Source organism: Falco biarmicus, chromosome 3, assembly GCF_023638135.1.
Source record: "Falco biarmicus isolate bFalBia1 chromosome 3, bFalBia1.pri, whole genome shotgun sequence".
Lineage (NCBI taxonomy): Eukaryota > Metazoa > Chordata > Aves > Falconiformes > Falconidae > Falco > Falco biarmicus.
In genome coordinates, this window is record NC_079290.1 from 80734298 (window position 1) to 80752564 (window position 18267).

At 39.5% G+C, this 18267-nt stretch overlaps 1 protein-coding gene across 16 annotated transcripts in view; it reads right to left on the reverse strand.

The window, feature by feature from the left end:
- Positions 1-494: 494 nt before the first annotated feature.
- Positions 495-18267, reverse strand: part of IKZF1 (IKAROS family zinc finger 1) — a 70779-nt gene continuing 53006 nt past the window's right edge. For 10 of the 16 annotated variants that reach the window (XM_056330467.1, XM_056330468.1, XM_056330466.1 and 7 more), the window contains 4 exons: positions 15709-15876; positions 13600-13725; positions 9152-9286; positions 495-4950 (listed from right to left, as the gene is read on the reverse strand). In XM_056330467.1, the coding sequence (XP_056186442.1) occupies positions 4244-4950; positions 9152-9286; positions 13600-13725; positions 15709-15876 (1136 nt within the window). In that variant the 3' untranslated portion in view covers positions 495-4243. The remainder of the gene's footprint in view (positions 4951-9151; positions 9287-13599; positions 13726-15708; positions 15877-18267) is intronic. The other 6 variants (XM_056330475.1, XM_056330461.1, XM_056330470.1 and 3 more) reach the window with 2 other exon arrangements.

An 18267-nucleotide genomic window follows, 5' to 3' on the forward strand; every position in this document is an offset into this window, starting at 1 on the left:
TCTCAAAGTCAGCCGCTCGCAGTACTGGGTGAGTTTTGTGGCCAGGGACATGCTGGGTAGGAGGTAGCCAGTTTAGAACTTGACCTTCAGCTGGAGCTGGCTTGGCAAGGCTGTTTCATGTAGCTGGTGAGTGCAAGGTGACAGACACAGCGTGACTTTTCCCCCCCACCCCACCCCCCCCCCCCCAGAAGATGAGTTGTGAGGACAGCAAGGATGAACTCATCATGATGCAGGCTATAGGTGTGGCAGCAGAGGCTGAGGCCGTGCACGATGCTCAGCGCTCCCTCGCTGCCTATGGAGCTGTCTACCTGCCTCTCACCATATGTTGCCCCCATGCACACACAGTCACCACCTCCCCCCACCCCCCCCACCCCCCCAGGGCCTCCAGCTGTACCGAACAACTTCTTCACTCACTAGAGGCGTGACAGAAATATTCTAGGGTTTGGGGTTTTTTTACCATGTTCTCTTAAAAGATACATCTCACTTCGCAGACATAATTTAATAACATTTCCAATTTTTATGAAATTTGCTTGTTTTTTTTTAAATACAATGTTTTTAAAGAAAAATGAAGTTACAATATAAAATCACAGGAAAAAAAAAGTGTGTAAATACAACTTTTCTATTAGAAAAGGCAGTGTCTGGGGAAGGGCTGGGAAGCAGTTTTTTTGAAACATATATAAACTTAAAGCCATTCACCATATTTACTCGTTTTAGGGTTCAGCTAAACCATACCAGGGTATTGCACCATAGCAAAAAAAGAGAAAAAGGGAGATTACACTAAACTAGTCTTCTGAGGGCACAGTTTGTTTTGATGTACACACACAACATCCTATTTTCATGACATCTTTGCATATGTCCATAAATAAAATTATTGAAACACTTGTTTCTAGACAAATTGAAGTTGATTTTGTGCAAAAACAAAAAAAACCAAACCCCTGAAAAAAGCAAACCTAAAAAAGCTCCTTTGTGAACAGAGAATGCTGTTTGCTCCTGCCTTTAGACTATGCCCTCTGATACACTGTGTCTTAATATACTTACTTATACTACTGTACTGTTTAATAGACAACATCAATATATTCTGTTATAGTATAAATAAGAAAAGTCCAGACCCAGGAAACAAACCCACTGTGACTGACAGTGCATCATCATGTCATATGAACCATTTTATATATATATACATATATGTATGTATATAAAACATTAATGATACACAAAACCACAGATAAGGCATGTGCTTGTCAGCAAGAAAAGCAACACAGGAACTCATACACGTGCGTGTGTGCACAGAGATGTTGCAAAGGCAGTGAACCTACCCAGTAATCAGAAATCACATTTAAAAGCTGAAGTTCAAGGCAGTCTTAAACTCCACTGGAGCTATGCTTGTCTACATGGTTAATTAATGTGGCTTTATTTGTGTTGGATTTTGGTAAAAGCAAAGAAACAAAACCACCTGAGTAAACTTCTGTCCCCCTCCTCTTTATAGCTTGCGGTGTCTTAAAATGAAATGTTTAAAAAATTACGGCATGGGGTATGTGGTGGCCTAACTCTAAGAACAGTAGGAAAGAGGTGTAAGAGCAATAAAAGCAGAATGTTTCCATACAGCCAAAATCTGACTCCACACAGGACGTTGCAGCAGGGCTGCAAAATTCCTCTGTCCCTTCTTTTGGTTGGTATCAATCAAAAGTGGGGAAGGGTAGGAACAGCTGAATGTATCCCTACCAGCTACGAAAAAATTAACCCCGTTTAAGTTTATTTAAAGAAAAAATAATAAAGCAAACATCGCTGTAAGCTTCTGGCTTGAAGGTCCTCTTCAGGTCACCCCTGTACAAAATATTTGGTAATACCTCAGGTACCTGCCACGTACAGCCTGTCTTGAAGCTGAAGGCGCGGCAGGCGTTGATGAAAAAAATGTGGCTGGGGCATGCATGAAAGTGGCCAATGATTCCTTGTGTCCACCCCCTGCACAGTGTCTCAGGCTGGAAGGCAAAAAGCAGTAATGTCTTCTAAGGCAACTGACTGATAATGTGGGAGTAGAGGGGATCACCTTTGGCTTGTAGTTTACACTACTCAATTTCTGGGGGGGTGGTGGTGTCACTGGCCATCCTGTAGGCACTATGCTACCTAACGTGTACTAGTAATTTGTTTTCACTGTTGCGGGTGTATGCATCAGTCTACATGCACATCTGGTGACAAAGCTACTAAACAGGTATGCACACATGTATGTAAAAATACCTGTGTGTCCACGTGTCACATGAAGTACATGTCTTACGGTTGGCATGAAAAGCTAAGATGTGAGATTGTAAAAGCATATATTTGTAATCATTATTTCATCAGTATCTTTCCTCTAACTTGAGTGTTGTTGCTTCTGACTTACACCTGCAAAAGTGAAAGCAGAAGAAGGAACTCTGCGTGCTTGTAATGGTATGTATATATAGGAAATTTATATCAAATATAGCTACACATATCAGGCCAAACTGGCCTAGCTACAAGCGTTCATGGTTCCATCGAATCTCTTTTGTAAAAAGCGTATGTGCTTGCATGCACTTGTGAATACAGAACGTGTAACTGCTAATCTTGTTGGTTATATGATTGTGTTTATTGCAGAACATCCACTACTATGCAGAGTGGAAGTATTTATAAATTAAGTTAATAAGATAGGTTATTTTTATGAATGTTGCCCAGCACCAACAGATTTTTATGCAGCTGAAAACATTTCTTTTTTGCCCAATTGTAAAATACGAGGGTGTTTAGGGAGAGGAATGAACTATTTGGAAGAGGAAGTTAAGTAGAAGCTTTAAAAAAAGGTGTTTTTTTTAAAAATATCAATTGTGTTTGGGGAAATAAAATGTATTTCTCATAGAAGTCTTCATGCTGACTGGAGTATATGCAGCAGAAGCCACCATGGAAAAAGCTCTTGGTGGACTTCACTGCACTCCGCAAAATGCTGCAGTCTCTCGTCTCCATTCAGCAAAACGCCATTTTTTTAAGCTTAAGATTAGTTCCACTGAAGTAGAAGTAACTTAAAGCACATGGTGAAATGATTTGTTGAATAGGAAGCCAGGGTTCTCAGCACCTTTGTGGGGCCTGGTCTCTCATTAAACAGCAAGTGCCAGGAAAAAAGCAAGCTACAAATTTCAACTGGCTGTTTTAATTCAGCTCAGTGCTTTAAAAATAATTAAGTGCAACACTTACAAGTAAAGCCACAAATCTACAGGAGTACATCTGTGCAAGAAAATCGGATTTTTTTTCATAGGTAAGAGAGAGATTTTGGATATTTTCCAGGCAGATTTAAAAGATGAAAAATGTGCATAAGGAGACCTTCCCCACATATATTTCTAGCTAGCGCTTTTCTCAACTGTACATCATACTTTTCTAAATAACTAAAACTTTAAAAAGAAAAAAAGAAAAATTAAATACATTGTAACATTTATGCAGAGAGAGGAGGGGTTGCTTAACAAAAAGTGGGGGTTTATTGGATAGGAAGGGAAAACATTTATTCAAAGAAGAGCCAACAATACCCTTTTTTCTATACATTAAATGCAATTAATACTTCACAGAGTATATTACAAGGGTGTTTCTTCTATCTTTCACATACCTGCTTGCCTCCCTAGTGACACAAACAGGGCATGCCGTGATGTCAATACCAGCAGCACCCTTGCAGGTGGAAATGTTCTCCTTTCTATCACCAAAGCAACTCAGAACCCTCTGGCTGGGGGGTCCTGTCCCACCACAGCTGCCTGTGAAGCCATCTGAGATGGGGCCCTCCATCTTTAGCTGAGTTTAATCTTCCAAAAGAGTCAAATAATACCAGGAAGTCAAAAACCATACATCTGGTGTAAGAGCCCTACACTCACGGTGTTAAGAGAGAAAGCTTGGTCGCTCCTGCCTGTTGCATCCTCATCCGTGTGGTGCATCCTGTGCATGGTTAACAGTTTTGGCAAGGGAGGTTTGCAAGAAGCATCAGTTAAGGGAAGGGCTTTCAACTATGTAACTACAAAAGCTCCTACTTACATTAATAAAGGTTTTTGGTGATCAAACATTTTCAGTAAAAACTTTAGTATTAGAAAACTGAGTTGCAATGCATGCTACCAAAAGGAAAAAATCTTTTCTTGTGGGAGAAGATAGCTGAACTTTTGATTCTCTTGTTACTTTTACTGTCCAGCTGACTTGTGCTTTGTTGCTGTTGTGGCTCATGCAGCTCCAGTAATGCAGCTGTTGAGGCTAGATCTGTGCCGGAGGAGTTTTAACCCATGTGGAAACGGTGCTCCCCTCGAGTTATGTGGGAAGAGAATTCATACCTGTCCTGGCTATGGTAGCCACACATGTTGCATTCAAAAGGATCACGGAACCCGTGGCAGCCCATATGGATCGTATACATCACGTGATCCAAGAAAAGGACTCGACAGTGTTCGCACTTGTAAACTTTCACTTGCTCCCCATTGCTGCTGATGACTTTGAAAGCATCCTGGGAATTGTCAGTACCTGCCCTCAAGACATCATATTGCCTGTTTTCTTCTTTTATAGAGATGCCATTTCTTGCATGGGGACCTATGTGGTTTGTCAGGTAAATTAACCCACTGCGTTCCTCGTTATTGCTCTCTGTATCTGTTGAGTCTTGGCAGCTGTTGCTGGGAGAGGCGTCTCGTTCGGAGGAGACAGATTTGGCTTTGGAAAGCAGCAACAAGTTTTCCACTGCGCTGTCCTGAGCTGTATGGTTGGAGCGAGCCTGACTGTCTCCAAGAGGTTTGTGGAGCTGATACATGGGGCTGATGACGGGCACCACCTCAGAACCACCTGGTGGTGTCTGGACAAGGGGACGCAAGGACTCTGCCCCCAGGTAACTGATGGCATTATTAATGGCCTGGTCTATAACGTGGGTCTGCATTATCTCATTCTCCTTCTCATAGTTGGTGGTGGCATCATATGGAAGATCAGGAAGACATTTCTCACCTGCAGTGAAAAACAATCCGGGGTTAGAGGTTGATTTCTACATAATTAAGGAACTGAACATCATAGATTAATAAAACAGCCACGTGGAAGAAAAGAGTTGATCAAATCCACCTCTGAAATTCACCTGAGGTATTCATAGTTCTCTAACAGAGCTGGTCATAATAAAGTAGGTTGGCTGGTGTTTCTTTTTTTTTTAATCTGCAAAATAATTTGAGGTCTTTAGAAAAATAAGTGGATGAAAACAGACTCTGGACATAATTATATGGGGACTCATGGGAGCTACAGATTGAGTGCTTCATCCTCTCTCCTTTCTAAATGGACTCCTTCGCCTACCTCCTACAGTGAACTGAGGCATGCCTTTGTGGTTAGGGAAGACAATGTACCAGCACAGTCACAGTGAGCCTGGCCTTCATGCTTCACAGCACGAAGCACACTACGAATATTTTCCCCTAAAATATTAGTTCCATACTGGAAATTGTATGTTTTAGTTTTAGACCTTCAATTTCTTACGGATAATCCATACTGGCAATGTGCTTGTATGTAATTTCAGAGGAAAATCAACAAAACCTTAACTTTTCATATTGCCACCTCCCCCCCACACCTTGTTTTTTGAATAAGCCACGTTAGACACATTACCATAAGCTACACGTATTCCTAGAGATTTTGTGTCAAAAAGTTACCATCTGCGGGAGCAGTCAAGAACCATGGGAAATATTTAAGTGTGTATGCGGTTGGAATGTATTTTTCTTAAGAGGTAAAAAGCCCTGTATAGAGCAAGGTTACTTATTACTTGTAATTTCAACTATGACTTGGGATGCCAAAAGTAAAGGGGGGGACTCTTAATTTTCTTGAAACCAAACTGCACTAATGTATCTCTAGCTGGATACTCTCATATTGAACCCTTGAGTATCACTACGATTTCTTAGAATTCTGGGACAGATAGGACTAAGCAAAATAGAGAAGTTGAAAGTTAGGAGTGAGAAAAACTATTTAAATGTACAGATGCTGATTTTATGAACCTGAACAGTCTTCCAAACTGTTGTTATCAGGCCCCTAATAAATTTGTGCAAATGCGAAGGGGTAAAAAATTTCCACAGGTTCCTAGGGACTAGCAATAATACATTCTTTACAGTCTGGATGGATTTCCTAGCTATACAGATCTTGGGAAATTCATTGAAAGCCATAAACATCTCTGTAAGGTGCTGTCACCATTTCCTAATCAACATGACATTTGCTGGTAAGCCTAGGAAAATCCCAATTTTTCCAAAAGAAATGCTAATAGAAGCATGGAAAATTTACCAGAAGATTGGCAAATTAATCTATCAACAACCTCCCACCCAGATGATACCCAAATTGGCTATTCAAAGTCAGTGAAGAGCCCAGAAAACTTCTAGGCTGACAGCACTGCAATGACAGGGCTAAAGTGTAGAAAGTCCTGCAGTCTACATTTCCAACAAGGTACGGTTTCATACTAGTTTGTCCATGCTCTACAAGCAGAGAAAGAAACATTGTGAGCATTGACTAAGTTTGCATAAGGGATTTAGGGTACAAGCCCCTTCTGTCTGTGCTGTGCAAACTTCTGCTTCTCCTTGTTTCCTCTCCCTATTACTCTGCCGATTTGAGCACCCCTCTACCGGGGTGCATGCTTTTTTCTTCCACATTTACCCTTTCTAATGCTGTAGTTTTCAGGCAGTTTGAGGCTTAAGATTCAAAATAGGTGTTGTGAAAGACTCTTGAATTAAAATAGAAGAACTCTCCTAATATGAATGTATACCCTTGACTCAAGGAGGAAAAAATGAGGATATGAGGTCAAAATCATTTATATTCCATGGGCATTGTATACCACTGAAAAGTCTTCATTATACACAAAATTTTGGGCATACAGAAGGCATAATTTTAATAGTTGGTTTTTTGGGTAGTATTTGATTTATGTAGCATAACTAGTTGGTAGCCGGACTGAGAGGTTCAAGTGCTCATAAGGAAAATTTGTTTCCAAGCAGAGTGTCTGAAACAGACACAAACTTGAGGTAGGCAGGTATCATTTCTATATCTGGGCAATGCAGGTAATATTTGAACTCATTAAAAATAATAGCTTATTTCTGTGGTTATTAGAGCATAAGTAAATTAAACTGCTAATGGTTTGATGCACTTCAAGCTTTGCATTGCTCAGGTCTCTGCAGCAGATACCTAAATTGTAAAAATGCACTCTATGCATGTGGGCACTTTTTTATTTGGTTTGTTTTTAACAACTCTCTTTTCTTTGCGGCCTAATTGTTTTAACATGATAAACGTAACAACCTCACCTGCAGTTCTCACTCTCTGGTTTGGATGGCCCAGTTCTGCTTTCGGGTCTGGGAGCTATTCCAGTTTGGAATACAGAGAGAATTTTACAGATAACTGGCTTAATTTGGTGAACAATCTCACTTTTGAAAGGTAATGAATTTAGCCTTGAGAAAACCGAGAGAAGCAGCAGTCTTTCCCTTATGTGAAGGCTGCCATTTGTTCCTTCTCCTGGGAATTCAGCACGGGGATTGGGATGACACGATAATCTACAGGAGCAATAAACATATTTTATTACCCAAAAGCTCTCCTGACCAGCCGGCCTAACCTTGTGTTAATCAGGAATGTACCTATTACATGAAACAGCAGGTGAGGATTGGAAAGGAAAGGATCCGGGTGCATTTTCTTGTCAGAAAGTCCGTCCGTTTGAAGGTTAGCAAATTTCCATAAATATCTGCTGTCATTAGGTTGTCTTCCTACACCACACCCTGAATAACTGACAAGAAGTTCTGCCCTCCTAAAACTCATAGTTAAACTGGCTGTCTTTGCTGTTTCTCAGGGCGAAGAGAGAAAAGGAGAATGAAAAAGCTAGTCCACACCCATGGATACATCCCATATAGGATACTTGCTAGTACCTTTTAAATTTTAACACTTCTGGTCTTCCTGGAGCTTTCATAGAATTAGTATTTTGCTGAATGCAATCAGTTACCACAGTGTCTAAATGAATGAGGTTTGCCTTACATAGGTGATAGATCTTTGCTAACTACTACTACGACTTTTGTCCTTTTTTATAAGCATAAGCATTTCTTAACCATGACTGCCTCCTGGAATTGATTGCCTTTGGACTTGAAAATAACCTTGGACTTTCATTTCAAACTTTCTGTTGCACCTCCTGACATAGCTGAGATTCCCCTTTCCTTGTCTCAGAAATACCAATTTTCCTTTCACCCTTGTGCTCTCACTGAAAAAGGTATATCTGGAATTTCCATCCCATAAACTGGTCTTTTTTTGCCTTGACTTTTGACTGAAGACCTTCTTAATATGTGTTCTATTTCAAAGATTTCTGTTTTCTTTGGTTGTCTCCTTAAGAATGACAAAAATGAATGCACAGAGAATTATAAAAGAATCTAACTAGATATGAGTGTATGTTGTCCTCCGACCTCCCCTGTTTTTATTTATTTAAGACTAACTCTACATAGCTGACAAAATACTGTCTGTGGGTCTCAAAACTGATGTAACTACTACCAAGTACAGGCTTACCAAGCAGAACAATATAGATGTAGCCTCCATTTTTTCATTAAGACAAAAACTACTAGGTGCAAACGGGCATGAAGTTTTTGCATCACTTACAGAATGTACCCAAAGATCTTTTAATTTGGGTATTATTCTCAGACTAGGTTTATTTATTTCCATGATGATTTTGGGCTGTAACAGTATACAGACTTTATGAAGGGGTGAAGAATATTTTTCAGCCTGTGCTCAACTATTCACAAATGCTTTCACAAACACCAATATGCCCAGATCTGGATGTTATCTAGGAAGTTAATAAAATAATCCTGAAAGTGTGGTCAAATGCTTTCCCAACAGGAAACTTCTATTCCTATCTTCAGGTTCTTAAGGCAGCTTCAAGAGCCTGTCCAGATCTTGTAATGATCTGGTTTATAAGCATTAGAAAAAGATAGGAAAAAGACTTAAAATTAATCTTCAAATGTGGAAAATTAGACATGCAGAAATGTATGCTGGAGAAGTTTTGTTGCTTTCTTTATTCCCCCAACACATTGCTGTATCTGTTTCTATAGAGATAGATATTGCTAATTTAGTAAAACAAATAAAATCATAAAGCAAAAGTAAAAATCCTGTGAGATGTTTTTTGGGTTTTGTTGTTTTATTTTTTAGGAGACAGCAAACGTTTAACTCTTACCAACAAATTTCTGAGGCATAGAGCTCTTACGTTTGGCGACGTTACTTGCTAGTCTATCCAGCACGAGGGATCTTTCTGACCCTATCTTGCACAGGTCTTCAGCCATTTCACTCTGGTTAGTTTCCTCTTTTATGACTGAAATCAAATGACATCAGAAGGGTTAGGCACGCTTGTTCCATTTTAATGGAACTACTGTCTTAAGGTTATTGTTTCTCAGCTAATGTCTTTTAGCTCCCAACCAGCTGGAAGGAGGTGCTCACCACTGCAAACACAGGACAATTCTGACTCTCGGTAACAAAGAAGTCCCTCACACTGATTAATTTATGTACATGTTCATGTTTCCCTCATTTAGGATACAAAAATGAGATTGCAACTGCAAGGCAACTGCTTGTAACGTAATCACTCCACCCTTGTTCTGCAGCCACTCTGCATTTCTGTGAATAAATGAGGTCCTAACATTATACTGGGTATGAAGCATTTCATCTTTTCACCCTCCCACTGTCACCTCCCGCCCTGTTCCTCTGCACCTCTCCCAGTGGAACTGCCTGTATGATCACTGCTTCTTTAGCAGGAAAAACGGACAAACTTCTCAACTGCAGTAGTGGAAGATGGCGAGCTATACCAACCTTTCTCCCCACTCCCTCTTTTCCCCCTAGTGAATATTTCTATACTTCCTTGATGCAATTTCAGGCTTTAAATGACGATTTAAGTTGCTAAAGTCACATCTACAGTGGAGCACTGATTTTGAATAGTCAAACCTGTTTTCCAATTTCCTGCTGCTGCTGAGACACTGCAACATTAGAAATGAGCTTAGCTGTGAGGCACCAGGAAAGGGAGACTATTGAACTACATTTAGTTCGGTATTTTCCTGCAGAAACAGAAGGGATGAGTGGAAATGCACTGTCAAAACAATGACTATGAAAGATGTACGGGAAGGTATTTCTGACTTCCAACATCTAAAGGAAAGGATATGCAGAAAGATCACAGCATAGCAGGTGGTTTAGGGCTTTTTTTTGTCAAGGAGAGAAAGGGGTTAATTTTACTTTTACCTGCTACTAGGGTATGGGTATTTTTCCTGAACTTGTAAGCTGCCGTTAAATGGAGAAGTGAAAGATGATTTATAGACTGATTCTGCAAGCTATTTCAATTAGGTGTACCATTCCACTACATTTTGCCTTCTGTGAATGCTAAGAATACGTTTTATCACTGGATTTGCTGGTTCACAGAACCCACCGCGCTCTGGTACATGGGTGTTTCTCAACAGTAGAGTACACGTTGTTCCTATGCAATGTTATTTTGGCAATATACCACTGCCATAAAGGGATGATTGTGCAAGTTTCATTGATCCTGAAAGATGCAAAATCAAGGTCTGGTGGATAACTGCAAGGAGCAGGTGAATTGTCCTAGACAACACCACTCCACAATACAAACTGAAGAGTACACAACTGGTTCTTCAGTCCCTGCTGCAGCAGCACATACCGCAGTGACAGTGACAAGGAGTCTCATGGAATTATGCCCCAGCCCCAAAAGATGCTAAAGATTGTGACCAATGCAAGATATGCGCAGAGTAAAGGGTGTTGATAGTACCTAGGCATCACTGAACAGGCACATCGCAGCATCTTGTGCTGGCTAAGGCTTCCAGACACCACTTTAGGAAGAGGATTACAGAGAATGTTTAAAAGCAGCCCACTCAACAGGGAAACAAAAGATGAAATTTTTCATCTGTTTAGGATGTAATAACATTCCAATTCTAATCAGTTTAACAGAGGGTAAGTTATGTATTCAACTTTCAAACTTTTAAAACTGCTATGAAAAAGAAGGGCAAATTGGATTACGTACTGATTTCCAGCTTTTGCAACTGAACTATCCTGAAATTTGCTACCAACCTGGCAACTATTTTTTGGTAATTTGGTGTGTGTGAACTGAAAAAAAAAAAAAGTTTCCAAATGAAAATCCACAAGTGACTGAAAAATTGTAATTGACCCTTTTAAAACTTCATAAACTATTTCTTCTATTTTATATAGGCCTGGTAAGACTTCAGCACACTACCACTCAATTCAAATGCAAGACACCAAGTAATATCTGTAAGACAAGAACTTCATATGGACAGTGAGATTCTAGCCCTCTAAAATAAGAATTTTGCCATTAAATTCAGCAGGTTCCTAATTTTATGCTGAATCTCCTCTTAACGAAAGCAAACAAAAGTGAAAATATAAATACAATCTCTTGTTCCTATCTTTACTACTCTTTGCTGGATCTTTCCCTTACTTAAGTACTTTTTAAATTATATTTGTTAGATTTACAAGCTGATGGAAAGCATCAATCGGTTTAGGTCCTTTCAACTCACATTTTTTCTATGTATACTGCACAAAGTACTTAAAAAAAAAATGCAGTAAAGAGCAATCCTGATGTAGCAGAATGTCAAATCAGATGCCCTAGCAGATTTTCACACCAAGTTTTTTCAGTCTGGTGGAAAAAAAAAAAAAAAGCCTGAATTATGGCTCTAATAGCTCCATATCACACCTTGAAATACTGTAAGAACAGTGGTAGTATAGCTACTTGCTTTTCTAGATATAATGTAGAATGCACTAAAAATCCCAGGACAACCCACTCATTCTCAAGTGTTTCATTGCTTATTTTCATCTTTTTGTAAGAGTTTATAAAGGAAATAATGTAAACATGGCAAAATGGTATGTTTGCAGTGAAGCAGAATAGATTAGAATGCAAAATACTAGGAAAAATGCAGGAAAGTGTTTTTTAGAAACATAAAGAATTGATTTATTAACTGAGTACTTAATTTTTTTAAGAGTGAAGCATTTAGCTGAATATAAGGTCTAAACCCCAAAGTTAATCCTCTAATTTTTTTCCTAATTTGAGAAAGCACTTTTATTATATCATTTATATGATACTTTCAGTATATGCAACGAAGAAGTAATTATATGCAAGGAAGAAGTAATCCTTCCAAAGCATTCATGAATTCCCCAAGTTTTCATCCCACTGAGATACTAGATATTCAGTCCTAAGCTAGTGTAAACTCTCCTGTCATGATCTGCTACAAACAAAGGTCCGCCTCTAAAATTGTATAGTCTATTAAGGTTTAGGATTCATGACACCAGTTTCACCTGGACATTTTGCTTACTAAGACTTTAGTAGTACTTCAGCTACTCATTCACACAGATTTTCACATTCTGTGTGCAGACATTCAAATCCATGTACCTGATACTGAAAATTCAAAACCCAGGCGAGACTGAATATTTGCTTCTAAATCCTATCACCTCTTTGAGGAGTAAGTATTGCTGCCTACTGTATATTACATTCAGCTTTTCTATTTATACATTCTCCAACCCCTCAATAAAATTAGAAGGGGCGCTGCTCTAACATGCTGTCTGCCAGAAGCATCTCAGCTGTATTCACTGCCATCATTATGTGCATATACTTTACATTATTTGATAGCATGTAAAAACATATTCAGGTTCTGTCCAGATATAAACTATTAAATGAGGCATCATTGCAAATAGGTCAGAGAGAACCTTCCATTTTTGTCATTTGACAAACTAAATAACATATACTGACAGGATCAAAAAGGTATGCCAGAAATGCAACTTACTGGATGGGCTTAAACTCCACCACAGAAACTGGATCTCATATTCTCTATCTAAAACTACACATCCAAGGGATTTTTTATGGTTATTTACTGTGATCAATACCATGCAGATCTTTAGGATCTTTGTTAAAAAAATAAATATCCAAACCCCAATAGCTGCTTGCTCTCTTTCTGGGTATAGGTTTAGATTTTATGTTCTCCAAGAAACTGGGTTTTACCTTCATCATAGCACTGGTCTCTCAGGGAAGCACAACAGCTCCCCCCCCCCCCCCAGTGTTCTTCTAAAGAGGAGGCTGAGATGGTCAATGTAAACAAATTATTATCCTTTCTGGGCTGTCTCAGTCAAACTGGCTAAATCAAATGCCTCTGGCTTCATGTCCTCTTGCTTGGAAGAGTGAGATCAAAGACAGATGGCTCACCCTGGTTAGATGAGTTGGTCCCAATGGTCAAGTAAACCCCTTAAGCTGTGCGTGGGAAGGGCAGGAGATGTGCAGTGCTACTCTACCTAGAATACTGGTATTAAGTCTTCATTAAGAATCCACAAGAGTACTGTGATACAAGACTTCAAACAAAAGGGAAAGGTGTTGAGATGATGTAGTCATACTGCCCATACTGCCTTGAGATGGTGAACAGAAATTTCCCAGCTCTTGCAAGTGTTTTGCTATATGCCTGAGCTTTTTCTTTGAGCTAAACAAAACAACAGCCAATGCAATATCAAACGTATGGGGGGTGTGTGCCTCCGCAATGCAAAAAATGCCAAAAATGGTACTACTGTTCCTTCTGCACTTCTTTTTCTGCGTAAGTGACAAGACAGCGTCAGTCCCCAAATGGACATGTTTATTACCTGAATAAAGGCTGCTTGGGATATTCATGGCTTGCAGGTAGTTATGACAGCGTTCTTTATGTTCTTCCAAAGAGCTGCGCTGCTTATAGCTGCGACCACAGTATCCACACTTATGGGGTTTCCCAACTGGAAAAAACAGAATTACTTGAGAGATTCAGATGAGATATTAAACAGCATATTAATAATGGTAAGAATAACAGGAAAAAAAGACCACCCCAAAAACAAACTCATGCTGTGGTGAACTGAAGAAAGATTTTGTGAATTTAAGAAGAAGAAGGAAAAAAAACCTAATGGAAAACAAGTTGTATATCTTTACATCTACAGGCCTATTCTGTGGGTGCTGCAAGCTGATTTCAGATTATTCACATCAGATAAGGACTGCGACATTAAATCTTCAAAAACAGCATCTACATAGTTAGAAACTGAAACACCTTCCAAGGTCTGAGCGTAGCTGATTTAGTGCCTAGCTCCTACAGAGACTGCCAATGGGGGAACTGGTGGTGTAGGTACAGACAGACACCTGCCCACGACTGGATGTGAGTTCTGATGTAGCCAGAACCAGCTCAACCCTTACAAGACGATGGTAGATTTCATGTTTTCTGTTTCTGGAAATTCAAGAGAAATGGCATGACAACATTTTTTTCTGTTACACCAATCCAGATGTAGTTCTAGGAATTTTGCAGTAACTATACAGTTTCATTGACTGCTGGACCTGAATTTTCTATCTTAGTGTGACGAGACTGTCACCTTATATGTGATTTCAGAATTTTAGATGGTTACACAGCTTAACTTTTGTTTTTATTTACAAATTTTCAGGTGAAAATGAGACTCAGACATCCAACTTGTTTATGATGTACTGATGTCAATTTGCCAATTACAGGAATTAATCAGAGTCTATAGTTTAGGCATTGTCTCTTTATCTGTGGAATCCTCAGAGTTTGACAAATGTCTAGGTATAATTTCATGTATATATGAAAAATTATGTTTTAAACTGTGCAGCCATGAAAATCAGTAACAGCAAGGAGGAGGGAGGCTAAATAGTATTTGAGAGATGTGCTTTCCTGAGTCAGGCCAGGACTGAACAGGAGAAGCTGAAACTATTTTGGACATCTGGGACCAACACTAGGAATGTTATTATATAATGTATGCGTTAGAGAAGAATTTCTTTCATTTTGTGCAATACAAAAACGTCACTGCAAGAATTCCCCTTCCAGAACTTGGTCCCAAAGCCAACTTTCACAAGTAAAGTTAACAGTGTTGGTTCTGGCAATGCGTTTTGGAGGTCTACTATCCAAACAACAATTTGCATTTCCAGCTTAGCTTGGGAAACTAGATGAGACAAGACTCTGCTTTTAAAGGCAGTTTAAAGGTGTTAAAGTGGTTTTGCTTCACAGAAGGTATGTGACCATGGCTTCTGTCAAACAATGAGAGTTTCATGGTAATGAAAAAGTGCAGCTATTCAAAAATATTTGTTCAGATCTCCACATTACTGTTGAGACACAATACTGAAAAACTCTAGCAGAGTCCTCTTTTTTGGAAGATTATGATCTTTCTCTCTCCCACCCTCTTCTTCTTCCCTACCCTTTCTCTTTCAAAGTACTTGTAATAACAAGGTACAACAAATAACTGCTGCTAAATGCTGTAGGTGGTATTCGCTCCTTAGGTTAAGAATGACTACCAGGCTGGAGGTTTGTGAGACTTTGTGACTTAAAACCTACTGTGTTCAGACCTTTATATTATCTCTAGATGCAGATAAATGCCATACAAACCCTAAAACATTCATCAGCTTTATTTGACATTCGTAGTTCCATGAAATGGATTACTCACATGGGACTTGTAAGGTGAAACCCTAATACAGAAACTTTTGGTCAGTCAAGAAGTATGGGTAAAAACAGTTCTGGTGAAGGATCATAAGCATGAGATGTGTTTAGTCATTTCTTTGCTGCTAAAACACTACGGCCAGCTCACAGCTTGGTTAACCCTAACATGGGGCTACTCGCCTCCCCAGGGTGAGGAGACCTCTCAGGCTTGGTGGCCACAAACGCCCCCACCATCTCCTCATTGGATGCAGTGATGAGTGCCCCTGGATGGTTCCACACCTTCACTTACCTGAGTGAGTCCTCAGGTGTCCTGTCAGGGCATCCCTGCGACGGCAGGCGTAGTTACACAGGTGACACTTGAAGGGCTTTTCACCCGAGTGCAACTTTATGTGGCGCAGAAGGTTGCCCTTCTGTGTAAAGGAGGCTCCACACTGATTGCACTGGAAAGGGCGTTCTCCTATGGGGAGAAGGAGGAAATATATGAGAACAAAAAAACTTACGTGGTAACAAGAGAAATATTTCAGTGAGAAAGTTGTTTTCTCACTGCTGCTCTGTGACTTCCACCGGCTGCAGGTTTGATATAACATGAGGCTTTCAGACTAAACCTGCCAGTTTCTTAATGCTTCACTGGCTGGGTCAATTTGATCTGAAAATCTAATTTTTTTTTTCTAAATCAGAATGGCACATCACAATGCAAATTCAAACTCATTTAAATAAAGTGACTGCAACATTTTGTGTTGAAGAGCCACTCTTCCTGATCAGCAGTTTTGGAATAAACCAATATCCAATTTTGCATGTTGTGGCATTTGGTGGGGTTTTTAATGTGGCTTTTTTCAAAGGGTCTTTAAAATATGCCACTGAAGCAGCAAAATAAAAAGGAAACTCATTAAAAATGCATTTCAGGATCACAAGTTCATTTCAGCGTTACATTCTTATATTTAAATGAAAGGCACTTCATTATAACAGTTATAATAACTTCTTTTCATTTACATTTTCCCTGTATTTTCCCTTTCAATTTCTTCTCCATTACCTGTCCGTCCCTAAGCAGCCAAATCAGGAAAGAGACAGAGAAAGAAAGAGAAAAAGAGAGAGTAAAATCACATAAGTTAAGACAGTGCAAAGGAAGCCCTGTACTTCCATGCTGAAGTCCCAGCCCTTCTCTAGGTAAGGTATGAGAGAGGAGCTGCACAAACGGGCTCTGCTGGTCTACACTTTGGATGGACACAGGGAAAAACTTGAAGAGACACAGCCTTGATTCATCTAAACTGGTGCTGTTATCAAGGAAGCCAAGCAACTAGCCTTTGCAAAAATTAATATGGCAGTTGTTTGCTTTTTAATGCTGTTTCAAATCAATATGCCTCTTTATTCACTTAGCTGTTTTTTTGAAATTTAAGATAGATGAGGCCTTTTCTTAAATCAGTGGGAGATATGTTTTCAGTTGTACCAGATAGGAGTAAAGGTATATTTATACATGAGAGCACTCCATCAGCAGGAACCACCCCTGCATGCCCGCTTCTCCGTAGCCCTCAACTAAGTCAAAGCAGCCCTTGAAACTCATTTGCTGAATTTTGTTTCTCTTAAGCATAAATACAATCTGCTATAGTAATTATAATGCATTGACAATATTAAAAACAGCCCAGAGATGACCTGTTCTTAGTTTCAATTTTCTTTATGTAACAATAATGTTAAATTTAAAATCTCAATGCTGAAGTTAAAATATAAAAAAAATAAAAGCAAGTTAAACAATTTCTTTCTCCTCTCTCACGTAACCATCATGTATTATTTTGCACATCTAAGGACCAACTTGTATGTCCATATGTGTGCATATATGAGCAGTATGATAATTTTTTACTTTTGGGTAATGCAGTAGAACAGTTGAAAATCAGCAGCGCAGTCCCAACCCAAAAATGTGCAAATTCTACCGTTAGGGCTGGCAACTTTAGCATTCAGCAAACAGTAAAATGAATCTGCTTTATGTCAAGGGATTTTCATTGGTCAAATGGCTTCAATCAGGTCAGCATAGTCCCTGTCAAGCCGTATGAACTCATTTTCTTTGTCCATCAGGTAGCTGTTTTCATCTAACCTGTATCCGCAACAGGTTCAGCTGGGGTGACCCACAAAAATGCCAGCATTAGCCTTACAGGATTTTGCAATATACTTCATATGCCATGCACAGTAGTTGCTAGGGGAAAAAGAAAACGGCTAAGAGCCTGTCTGCTTTACCTCTTAATCTCTGGGGCAGTTACTCAGCGTGGAAGGTATTTTTGAGAAATGGACTGAAACAGTAATGAAGAAGTTTGTCATGGGGGACACAAATTTAGAAGAAATGGTTAATTCTTACTAAACAGCTTTTCTAGCATTCATTTCTGTTATTTTTACTCAGAGGAGTGTTAAAAGGAGAAAATGAAGATCGTAAAAGTACTTCAGGAATGAAATGTAAAGCAAAGCAAGAATGAAATGTATCTCCAGCCTACAGCTCTCACAATTACAGGGTGAAATCTTGCACCAGGAAGACAGACAGATGGAGCATTTCAAATGAGACTACTGCACATAAAATATTTCTACAAAACTGGGATCAAATGTAAAGGGAACCTGCATTCACTTTGCTGTACAAGGGAAAGTACAAGGTCTTTTGGTGGTGATAAGACCCTGCAACTATGTGTAGCTTGGCGGGCCATTGGTCATCCATGCTGCAACTACCCAGGTGGGGAAGACCTGCCCTGTGAGCCCAGCAAAGCTCCCAGCCCTGCTAGGATGGAGATGGTCGCTGATGGAAGGTTACTGGGCGTGGACAGGACTGAAAGAAAAAACGCATAATGCATCTTTTGTTTATACAGTCAGCTTTGTG